The 13,143-nt window shown below is 33.3% G+C and overlaps 1 protein-coding gene across 1 annotated transcript in view; it reads left to right on the plus strand.

Moving 5' to 3' along the window:
* Positions 1-13,143, plus strand: part of LOC138708838 (patched domain-containing protein 3-like) — a 175,689-nt gene that overhangs the window by 145,139 nt on the left and 17,407 nt on the right. The window contains exons 4-11 of the mRNA XM_069839070.1: positions 1,075-1,275; positions 3,275-3,404; positions 4,122-4,228; positions 6,132-6,252; positions 7,492-7,650; positions 9,258-9,395; positions 10,777-11,022; positions 12,509-12,686. Of these exons, the coding sequence (XP_069695171.1) occupies positions 1,075-1,275; positions 3,275-3,404; positions 4,122-4,228; positions 6,132-6,252; positions 7,492-7,650; positions 9,258-9,395; positions 10,777-11,022; positions 12,509-12,686 (1,280 nt within the window). The remainder of the gene's footprint in view (positions 1-1,074; positions 1,276-3,274; positions 3,405-4,121; positions 4,229-6,131; positions 6,253-7,491; positions 7,651-9,257; positions 9,396-10,776; positions 11,023-12,508; positions 12,687-13,143) is intronic.

Below are 13,143 nucleotides of genomic sequence, written 5' to 3' on the forward strand. Positions count from 1 at the left end.
AATAACTCAAAAACAGTCATATTTCTTCTGTTGATCAGCTCCTTATGTTAAGATTCTATGTAAGTGTTATTTTCTATATTTTAAGAGGGAATACTTGAATATCTCTTTCTCTGTCACTGGCTGAACAAAGAGAGGTTATGGATGGATCTTAGGATAATGAACAGTAACCTGGTGTAAATGGGATCTTGGGTCGTACACACATTTCTACTAATCTTCTGCATCCTTTTCCTTTATGGATATTCCTTCTTTATTATATAATATATTTAAATCTATTAAGTAAGTCTATCGATACTTAACCTCACATTGGGATATAATCATTTTTGCATTCAATTTTCTATTTTGTACGATTTTAACCCAACAGCAATGAAAAACAAAGAACTGCAACTCGCAAATATAACAGCGCCCAAAGGCAAACAAATGCAACGCGAACATGTAGAACATGTTCACTTCGATGTAGAACGGAGTGAGCGCAGTCGTTTTTAGATGTTGACTATTATCTTTGCTGTGGTATGAATGCTTTCCTTTAGTCATTTTGTAGAAACAGTGTACCATCATAGACTTTGCTCTGGTTAAATGAAGTGTCAGCTAACTATGTTTAAGTAATCGGTGATTATGAATGGTGCACAGAAATTACATTTTAACCACGGTTACTGTTTAACCGTCGTTTCGTAATCTATGATTACTGCGTTTTTAACCGATGTTGATGCACTTCGCCAATAGTGTAATGGAGTTTTATGTAATGGACATAATAAAATGGACATTAAAATTGTGGACATTATAAAAAGGACCTAACGTCTGTGTTTCGTTATTAGATATTAATACCATACTGTGCAAGCATTGGATTTCATTTATCAGTTCTTATTAATTTTCCTAAATTGATAACATTGCTGAAGCGTGAGAAACGTGAATCCTTGTTGCTTACGAAATCCAGTGAGCTAACCAGTCCCTTGCAGCTGCATTGAAGTGAAGTCTATGTTGTTTGATCGTATTTCTACCCAGCGTACTTACACGTTATAGGCTTACCAGTGAACAAGTTGCCCAGCAGTTACATGCAATACTTCTATATTATTGCAGGTACTTGACATGGTTTCCAAATGTGAACGACAGCGATGTAACAAGCGAGATACAAGAATTCATGAAGGACTACGAGGTGCAGGATAACTGCATATACCAGTCTGTGTTGAGGATATGGGCGCAGAACGGCAGTATGGACTCTGTGTTCAAGCTGGATCAACAGGCAATTATCAGGAACATAACGGAAGCTATAAATGGCACGTAAGTATTTTAAAATTTTCTGTTTTAAATTAGTTCTAAATGCAGCAGTACCCGGTAGTCATTATTCACTATAATTCCATCTATATTAAATGTTTGAGAAAAAAATGCTGTGGAAAAGGGGCAGAAGTATGAAATGTAACTACTTTTGGAGAAAGACGTAGATGAGGTAATTTTTCATTTCAATTATCGTAAAGTTCTTTTTTGCCTATTTATAATTTTGCTTTATGTGGCATACCATTTTTAGCTAGGGTTACCATATTCTGAAATCTGAAAATGCTGACAAACTCTTCTCACCAATGAACTCCTTGTACCAACTTTGTAATTTATATCACTTCTGTGATCATATATAGGCCTACCAGATTGCTCGGCATTATAGGCTTTGACGGTAACAGCTTTTGTCAGGTTTACTATGCTGCCATCTAGTTGTTACATAAGAAGTCACGTCATAACTCCCATTTGAATTGCATTAGCGACTGTACTGCCATCTCGTGTTCGTTTATGGTAAACAGGTGGCAATCCTGGTGGTTGTTCTTTTCAAAGTGCTACCGATTTTAACATATCTTTAACAATTCCTTATTACTTACTATACAAATAGTTAAACATGCGTTTGCATGTAATATTTCGGAAATTAAATTTGACTGAAACAAGTCTTTCACAGAATCGATTGTAAGTCTAATCCATGGAATCTAATAAATTGCTTGATAAGTCCAAAATGAAGGATGTATCATGGAATTCATGGAGTGTGATGTAAATATTGTATTTTAGAAATGTAACTCTTTCTTTTTGTTTTAATTTTTTATCTTTGTGTTTTCATTATTCCTTTTATCCTTAAATAAATAATGTGTTAACATACATCATACTCTGCTTATTTCTCAGTGTTTGTTTTGTTTATTTCTTAGTGTTTATTTGTCTGTGTATGTTTATTTGCTTATAATTATTATTTGTTTGTCTATATTTATTTGTGCTAAGTTTGTGTGTGCATGTATGAGTGTATGTGTGCGTGTGTATATTATCAAACCTGATGATGTCATATCCAGACCTTGTACACTGGTTTCTGACAAATATCATCGTTATTATTATTATTATTATTATTATTATTATTATTATTATTATTATTATTATTATTATTATTATTATTATTATTATTAAAAACAGCATTTACACATTTTTAACAATCACGTACATTGCAATATGCTTTTCACAGCTCACAGCAACATGAAAAATGAATGAATAAGATCTCAATATAAAAAACGCGGATAAATTAGAGGATTTCCAAAAATGTACGTGGACGACTATTTTTATTATCAGAAGGCAGACATGTCCGCATAAATGCTGACATAAGGTAACCTTAATTTTAGCCCAATTTTATATTAAAAATTAATCTAGTTTAAAAAATTGCAATTTTCGCAAGATAAGTTTGTGTTTTAGCATGCTTTTGAGTATGTACCGGCACTATTTAACATTCCCTAGTACAATGCAAAGAAAAGTGTCATCACTGGGAGGTTTCTGTGGAAAAATATAAAAAATTGACTCATGTCAACTCTTCTATTTCTTAAGATTGTAGTTAGTTATGTTAACGATTTTCTAGTGTTAATATAAAAAACTAAGTGGCATATTACCAAGTTGACTAGTTTCGACTTTCGTTTCAGTTATCATCAAAATTAGTGAGGTCATTGCTTCTTCTGGTTTCTTCAGTTGTTAAAAGGGTGTAACCAAGATGTAGCCTTATCTTTTATTACCTTTCATTCCATATATATTTGAAAATTACTAAATCTCGTTTCAATAAAATTACTCATTCATCTGTGTGGGACATAGAGGAGAAGGACTGCCCATTTTGATTAAGTCCTGTCCATCGAATATCCCCTCTCAGATTAAATGATGATTCCTCCACTGCCCAGAATATTTCGTAGGTCTATGCTTTTATCCTTCCTTTACAGTGTTTCCAAATTTTGTCCTGTTAAGAGTTGACACTAAAGCAATTCACTTTAATTGTCTGTAGGAAGAAAGCTGAAGGCAAGTTTACAAATGTCCTCGAGAAGGTGGAACCACTGTTATCGGGTGTCAAGTGGGACAGTAAAGGGAATGTGATTGGAGCAAAGGCCACAATCCTCAACTGGATCCTCAAAAAGGTAAGGCGCATGTGCAATATTCAGTGTCTTTCTGAATCTCCATTCTTTGTGAGTGCTCTTAAATACTAATTTAAAATTGGAAGTCAGTATCTGACACTGAAATACAAGTAACATTGTTACTCATGTATTCGTTAAAAAAAAAAAAAAAAAAAAAAAAAAAAAAAAAAAAAAAAAAAAAAACTTTATTTTCATGTACAAGCTACTCTATAGTCACTTAAAATCTTCCATGCCGAATTTACAAATGCGGTAGATGAAACACGACGAAATCGAGTAAGAAGATAATGTATAAACTATTATTATTATTATTAATAGAATATTTTCATTCTTTATTCGTACCGGTACACTTTTAGAACTTGTATATCACTAATGAGAATAAGGTAAAACTTATTAAATTAATACTTTTAATAATGTACTGTATTAATTATTGGAACTAGTCACAGAGTCTTAGGTTTCAATAGTTGGCACAGTACAATATTAAAAGTACAAATTAACTTCTAAGTTCACCGAAAATTTCCAACAAAATTTAAAAGGACAAAATCTAGGAGTAAAGATGAGTTGGAAACCGTCCTTCAGATCATCACAATCTACAGGACCTCTGAAGCTTGCGTTTTTCATAGACTGCAATAAAGTAGTAATGTTGTAAAGTGATGTTTATGAGAAACTGAAACAATTAACTTTAAAAACTAATGAAATTCCGTATGACGTTTGTTCTTGCAGACAAGTAAGTGGTCGCCAGAGTGGGAGCTGGAGTTTATCCAGAACGTATTGTTCTCTAACAGGACCCTGCCTACTGGTGTCAAGGTGTATGCGGTGTCAACTCGCAGGTGAATAGCAAATGTATAAGTTAAAATATATGTATTGTTTTGTACGTGAAAAAACTGAAACAATACAAGAACTACACAAGAACTCAAAGAATCGAATTTAAGTTTTACTAAAATTCTTTACTTTTTCCACACAACTCCTAAATAAACTGGTACCGTACCGTAATTTCACACAACTATGGTCCTGGAACACAACTATGATCCAGGATACAGCCATTGAAAGAATATTATAAAAGTATCGTAGTTCATTCATAGATAGCTGCAATGACTTGACTTCAAACTTCAGTGCAGCAAAAATGTGAATACGAGGTACTAAGTTATAGAGTGCAAAATTTGAATGGTTGTACCATGGACCATGGTTCTGTTTCAGGACCATAATTGTGGGAAATTACGGTAGTCATTGTTGTTACCTTCATTATCAAGAGTAATCTCACTAGAGGTTTTGATTTATCTAGAGAAAATCAAAACTCGAGTTGGATTTAATTGACTATTACACGATTAGAAGAAAGTATATAAAGATTATCAATAAATCTTAGTATTAAACAATCTCTGATACGTGACTATCCATAATATCATATAGCAGAAGCTATAACAAACATAACCTAAATAATATAAACAAGTGTTAGAAAAGTTTTAATTAGGGATGATGAAATAAAGAAGAAACGTTTTAATTAACGATGATGAAATAAAAAATAAACATGAATAATTTTAAAAGAAACAATTATTGAAAGTACAATTTTGAAATTTGAATGCTTTAGTGGTTGGTCGTTCAGTTGATGTTATAGTGGACATGTGCGTAAAAGAAGTGAACTTGTTGATGTAGGCTACATGGTGTATCCAGCGAATAGGGATTATAAAGAATGGACACTGAGCTAATTTTCCTGTGTTTTGTTTCTCTGTGCGCAGCGTTTAGTTCCACTTTCAAGCGCTAGAGGTTAGTGTAATCGAGCATACGCTAAGATAATAATTGAGAATAGAGTTGAGACACAGGATCCAAACATCGCCTACCTTATTGCAAAATTCAGTAACGCTTTGCTTCAAATAAATTAAAGTTAACAGCTTTTCCTTATTTCTCAGTGACAAACTAGTTGTAATAATAATATTTTATATTTCAGATTTATAAAATAATATAATACATTATAAAATTAAGTATCGAATTCGTTTAATATTTGTATATAATATAATATAGGTATATGGTTTTACTTCTCACAAGAGTTTTGTTTTTCCATTTTCAGCGCTATCAAATCATTACATATTTTAATTGTTGTTGGGGTCAACGTCTGAACTCTCATTATAAAGGAACTCCAGAGTCTAGACATTACAGTTAATGACGGATTTATTATTTTATGGATCCAATTCATTTTATTTGAGTACATAATGTACCTAGATGTATTATGTGTTATATTTCCGCTGTGTCGACTGCTAGCTGGTGTGATGTCAGCGCCAACTCTAGGGAGAAAGCAGAATCTCACGCTTTAGCTGGCGTGAAGGTCATTGAAATCAGCCCGGCTACATCAAAGGTACCGACGCGAAGTGTCCATTCTTTATAATCCCTATTTGCTGGTGTATAAATCGAGGTATGCCAGAAGAAAATCTTGGCGTAGCATACCGCCTCTGGGTTTTCCCCTACTTCCCTCACTGATTATGATTTAGTCGACTGAGGTAAGTAAGACTGTTTGTCTTCGCCTTTAGATTATTTTTGTCTTTCCAGAACAATATTACTGGTAGGCTATTATATATAACATTTTAAGGGTCCAGGGAAATAACGATCAAAGACATACTTTCTTCGAAAAAAGTTATTCAATGTTGAATCTTAAAAACGCATTTACACAGGAATTGAGAAATACTGAAATTGAATACTTGCATAATTGAATTTGTAAAGCAAACTCCTGCTTTTGTATTACAGCTATTTGGACTTCTTGCAGCAAGTGCTGCAGAACAACAAGACCGTTCTGTTTGCTGGCTTCTCCCTCATAATATTCTATGTTGTGATCATGCTAGGGCGCTGCAACATGGTGGAACAGCGGGTAAGTTGTGAGGACACGTTGCTTCTAACTATTAAGTGTGAAAATTTTTTATTTCATTGTGTTTAAATTATATTTCTAGCTCTTCATAATGAAGATATGACAATTATGAAATGATAAATGAGAAATTACAGAGAAAAGGTCGTTACACATCATTACTCTTGCTCTTCCAGTCAAATTAAATGACACAATAATCCCATTTGCTTCCTGTGTTAAAAACCTTGGAGTTTACTTTGATACGCATTTAAACTGGAATAACCAATATTACCAAAAAAGTGCTTTCTATACTACATTCCTTAAACAGCATTCGAAAATTCCTTCCGCTATCACTCAAAAAAATACTAGTGGAAACACTAGTAATGCCCCACTTCGATTATTGTGATTTTTTACTGACTGACCTCAATGTCAACCAGTCGCAAAAATTACAACGTGTTTATAATTCTTGTGTTCGCTTCGTCTGCATGTCCGTCGCGCTGACCACATTACCCCATCCTTCCAAACTCTAAACTGGCTACGGCTTAACGATCGTAGAAATTTTCATTCTCTTGTTCTCCTTTTCCAAGTCCTTCACCCTCTACACCTACCTACCTTGCCTCCCGTTTCAGTTACCTGTCATCATATCATAATCTCTTCACATGCACGCAAAACAGCCGCATACTAGCCATACCAACACATAAGACATCATCGTATTCATCATCATACACAATCTCGCTCTTGCGCTTGTGGAATACCCTACCCAGTGACATCAGAGATTGTCGGAATTTAGTAGTGTTCAAAAGCAAGCTTATTAAGCATTTTCTTACTGCATAGAGTAGGTTTAATTTTTACTTAATTAATAAAAGAAATGCTTCTCTCTTCTTAACTTTTATAATAAACTGTCTAGTTTTATTAATCAGTTAATCTTTCAGTACTTTGATTTTTATTGTATTTGTAAATTTAATATTAATTGTAATTATAATTGTAATTGTATTCTTAATATTGTAGTTGTAATCCCCTGGTAGAGGGGAAGAGATGGCCTAATGGCCTTATCTCTACCAGGTTAAATAAATAAATAAAAATAAATAAATAAAAATAAATAAATAAAAGATTCTATAAAATGCAAACGTTACAACTGTAGACTGAGATAATGTATGTTGAAGTGAATAACTATAAGACAATCAATTTCGTATGAACAGTGTGAAAAGAAATGTATTTAAAGTTTACTGACTTAGATGTTTATTAAATTTGTTCCTTTTCTTGCAGATTTACTTATCTTTGCTCGGAGTCTCTGTGGTTGGTCAGTCTATTTTAGCATCCTATGGCTTGTGCTTTTATATGGGCTTCTTCTGGGGACCAATTCATCCAATTCTGCCATTCTTACTGCTGGGCATTGGTGTGGATAATACTTTCGTCATAATGCAGGTAAGACAATAAATCCTCGGTTTAAGTTCAGTGAGGCAGGGTGAATTTTCATTTTCGGTTCGGTATTATAATATGTAATAGTTCTAGTCTTTTAACATGTATAATATGTATATATATGATATATATTTAATGTCATCAAAAAATCATGCAGTAATGGTGCACCTTCACATTGCTGTATACAGGTACTCACCATAACTATACTTACTACATACCGTTGTCAAAGCATATACATGATAGTGACGTCCTACGCATTAATCCTTTAGGTACTCTAATTAACTATAGCTTAACTATTAGAACTAGAATTCGTTACTATTGGTATTACAAATACAGCTTTGTCCCTTCATTTGTAACCGCGTAATAACAGACGAATTTTCTCATTTTTTCAGTCAGTATCTGGGGCATCCTATTGGCACATATTAGTCTTAACTGTTATTCGTTTGCAAGTCGACTGTATAATACTACAACCCTAATCTTTATTACAGTTCATTCACATATTTCTAATGAGAATTTCGCGCACATTTCCACACTTTGGATTCTCTCGACCAGATCACGTCCTTCTCTAGTGTTCGCACCATTCTACCACTCTTTCGATTATTTCATTTGTCCCCATCCCCTAGCAATATAATTATTTAAGTCCACTTTTTAGCCAATTACAATTTAGCACACTTTCACCAATATTGTTATTCCCTTCATCACAATTAACACATACAATGAAATTACTTTTTAATCTTCATAAAAAGATCATCTAGCTTTCCCGTTTTTTTCTTTGTCTTGTATAATTCCCCTATTAAGTCATTTTTCCTAAACGATACCTGTTCTACTAAACCAATTGCTGTCGAAGATCCCGGGTTCTGGCAGCTTCCCTCTGTTGACGCATTTGACTCCCTCCTTGAAGATTCTTGATAGATCCGATTTCTTCTACCATCTGTGTCTTTTAACATGTAATAATGAAGTGTTAATATTTTCTTTATAATGAGTGTATATTTTCCAGTTGAAACATCGCAGATTAAATGAGTTTTTTCACTATAAATTTATACTTAATTTTCGATAATATTCCATGCTAGATTCTGTTTTGTTTTTAATTATTTACTTCTAATGTTATCATATCATGTGATATGCACATGTCCATAACAGAAAATTATATAGTAAATAGACTTTGTCGTATGAATTGATTTGAAACTATTTCAACTTACATAATAATATTTACAGGAATATGGATTATAATTGTGTACTCTCACAATTCATTCACTACCTTCATAATTTACAGCTGATAAACGATATGAAATGTAACAAATGACTGTGCAAATTTTTAACATCCCTTGTGTAACTTTTGTGATCTGTGCATGTGTAAGCATCTGGAATGGACCAAATGTATTTTATTTTAATGCGTGTGAATGGAAAAATAAATAAGAGTACATTGTCATCTTTACAAGAAAGTATTTTCTTTAGACTGTTTTAATTTAACCTAAGGGAATGTGTGTTATAGCATGACGTTTCGAAAATTATAGTTACACGTAACAACATGTCAACCAAAAGGTTCTGAAAAGTCAATATTGTTTCCTCTTCTGAAATGAATGTGTATGTTTTCCTTCTTTGTTTACATTTAGTGTTTGGATAATCTGGGGAAAGGAGAAAAATCAGCGAGTGTTCCAGAGAGAATAGGACAAACCCTTCAGCATGCAGGTGTGTCTATAACAGTGACGTCGCTGACAGACATTCTTGCTTTCGCAGTTGGTACATCAACAGTAAGTACCAGTATATTCTGTTGAAATTACTAGATTGCTAAACTGTTATCAGTAGGATTCTTTCTGTTGTGCCATTCTGTCTTTGTTTTGCTGTTACAATGAGCACGTGATTGTGTATTTCATAAGAATATGAGTCATAGAATTTATGTTCATCAGCATATTTTCCTACAGTTAAAAGTTACAGATTGTGAATATTGCATAAAGCGAACTAAGTTTTATTGCTAAATGTTAATATTGGCACATTAAGCAAGTAATGAATTTTGAAGTAATAAAATTGAGGATTTTACTTCAATATTGTTTGATTCCAGTACTTGCTTATAAGTATGATACACGAGAATGTTTAAGTTTAGAATAGAACATAAAATTAACTTTATAATTAGTGAACATATTTACAGTAGTTTAAAAAAAACACTAAATTCAGAATTATATGAAATAGTATGGTGAATGTTACTTATGTCCCGCCCACTATAGGAGACATAGGCCAGTTTTACACTAATACTAAACATATTTAGTATAACTTGTTGCTTGTGGGCCATCCCAAACTCCGACCTCCACCCGTAAGAGCGCCAGTCCTTATATACATGTCAGTCAAGGCCTTCTGACAAATAAAAGCAATTGACAATAGATATCTCAGTCATGACAACCTCATAAAATATCCTATCAATTGAATAATCGATCTTGCTACGTACAACATAATTATATTATATTATTACCCATTTCAGCGAGTACTGATGACCACTGCAAAATACGACAATTTGATCCAGGGAGCATTCTCTTTTGTCACAAGGATGATTTATGTAACATGTTTCTAAATTATTAGTCTTTTAAATACCGGTACAGTACATTCTTTAATAAATCACTGAAAAGCAAATGTGAATATAGGGATGTGGAGTGAGTACGAAATTATTATTATTTTTTGGCGCATCATTTTTACGTAAATAACGACAAATAAAAACAAAAAAAATCGTGTTAGAAGATTGAATTTGTGTATTTTCTCTGAAACTTTCCAAATATCTGCAGGCAGTCTTTTACATTAGATTGCCGAAAATTGGTTTATAGCACAGCATTGGCAGCGATAAAAGTGTGAAATATTCGTTCAGTGGGTCGTGGATACTCTACATTGACCAATAGTACAATAGTTAAACTAACTGCATAATAACTTATCCACCTCTAATGGTAAGAAAAATCTGTTGAAACCTTAATGTACAAAATATACACTTACGACGAAAAAGCCAGCTGAAACTTCTAATTTGTTTTCTTCTGTGAAAAGTCTTTAACACAATCATTACACTAACTTTTTAGCTACGACCTGTAACTTACACTTCGATGAAAAAGAGCTTGATCCGGAATGTAGACAACGTGACTTCTTTGTGTGTTTCAGGTGATGCCATTTCTCAGGTCATTCTGCATGTTTGCAGCCACCGGTATCTTCTTTCTGTACGTTTTCGAAATCCTGTTTTTCGTAAGCTGCTTGGCAATAGATGAGAAACGGTTGCACAACAACAGGGATGGCTGCATATGCAAAATACACAATAACTGGAAGCCCAATCAGTGCAGCCAGCGCAACATCCAAAAAATGGTGTTCACCAAGTATGTAGGGCCAACAATGATGAAGGTTCCCGTAAAGGTATGTATAGCTGTAGCATATTGTAATGATAATAATAAATTGCTGTTGCTCAAATGATTGTAAATGACGCAAAAAAAAATTGTTTATATTAGATTTACAGTGGAATTGATTTTTACCAGCGGTTCCTAACCTTCTTCATTTTGAAGAATCTCTTAAATGTTTAGTTAAACCTCGGGGTCAGGGAACCCTGGCTGGCTGATGCATAGTATATCTAACCAGGTTAAAATGTAAAACAGTCCATGTTGAATCTTTTGTACACTACTTTTAATACTTGAATATAAATAATTAGTTAAATGGCGATCTTACTCGTGTTAATTATGTAAGCATGTGTGGCTTACAGCTGTTTCGGTGCTACTGGACACCATCCTCAGAGCCTACTAGATCTCGGCGCTATCTCAACTTCACTGCCTGTTGTGTGGGTGCGTTCGTGTGATGAAGAATAGTTGCGACACTTTCTACATTGGACAGACAGGCAAATCATTCCAAACTCGATACAAAGAACACATTGAAGCAATTACCAGAGGACACAATACATCTACATATGCCGAACACACACATACAATAAAATAAATACAGACATGGAAATCCTACACATATAACCCAAAAACCAAAAACTCAACACACTAGAACAATATGAAATATACAGGCACACTAAAACACACCCTAATCAAATTCTCAACACAGATCAATTTCAGAACACACACACTATTTGACTCAACTCTTAATCACACGAACGCACCCACACAACAGGCAGCGAAGTTGAGATAGCGCCGAGATCTAGTAGGCTCTGAGGATGGTGTCAAATAGCACCGAAACAGCTGTAAGCTGCACATGCTTACATAATTAACACGAGTAAGGTCGCCATTTAACCAATTATTTGTAAAACAGTATTGAACATAGTAGGCAGGTCAAATAAATCATAGTAGGCCTATTTTTAAATAAAATGTTAAAACAGCATTTATTCTTTATTGATACTATTAATAAAAAATGGTATTCATTTCCATTTTACATCAGGCCTACTAGTTACAAAAACTATAGTATATTATTTGTAATATTTTCGTTTAAAAATCAAAAAAGAGTTTCTAATATATCAGTACCCATAAATAAAAAAGAAAACATATATATTATTCACTCTCAAAGAGGAAACCATTTTTCAGAAGCACAGTTCTGTTGATACTGTCAGTGCAATTTATGCTTATTTTTTTGGAACATAATAATTGTATCTTTGGCCGCAATTTCAACAGGCAAATACGAAGTTTATCTTCGAAGGATAAAATCCTATTTTGTTGTTTGCTATTATATTGTGCATGTTTGACATTGTAGATCTATTCTTCGCTCTTTTAAGAAGCTATAAAATTAATGTAATGAAAAAATAATTTTGAAAGTAAAATGATTAATCTTATATACATACTGTACGTGTTTAGTACAGTAGACAAGGAAATTTGAAGTATCGTTTATCTAAACAGAAATAAATTATATATTGCAGATATGTGTTCTTGCTGGAACATTCATTATCTTTGGGGCGAATGTGTGGTGTGTTCTACAAGTGGAACAAAAGTTTGACCCCATGTGGTACCTGAACCCAGAGTCATATCCCATGCAGTACAACAATAAGCTTAATGAACACTTTCCTGAATATGGAAAGCGAGCTGGAATTTACTTAGGTGGGTCTTGATAAATGATAAATTAAATCTTGTGTAATAGTTTTAAACATTCTGGTAGTTTTATTTGTAAGAGAAAATAGTGTACCATTAGTATGTTAATATCGTATATGTAGCCCAATGTTAAGGCATAACAAATGTGAGAATTTTAGCTTAATTTCTTAAATGAAGGTGCCTAGATGTTTTTAAGAGTACCATACCGGTAGTAATGTTTTACATTTACGTGTTATCATTTATGTCTGTTTCATAACAGAAACCAAGTTAAACTGGCACAATTAACTTATAATAAAGGATAGAGAGGGACTATATAGGGTCCTTTTTGCGAGCTGAATCAGGACAGTGAGTTAAACGAAAAAGAGTGATATCAGTGTAGTCTTTTATGAATGGATTTCGAGAAAAGTAGCATTTTAGTTTGAATTCTGAAATGCGTATTCCAGGAAAACGAGAAACATTGAAGAGG

This window comes from Periplaneta americana, chromosome 11 (genome assembly GCF_040183065.1).
Source record: "Periplaneta americana isolate PAMFEO1 chromosome 11, P.americana_PAMFEO1_priV1, whole genome shotgun sequence".
NCBI lineage: Eukaryota > Metazoa > Arthropoda > Insecta > Blattodea > Blattidae > Periplaneta > Periplaneta americana.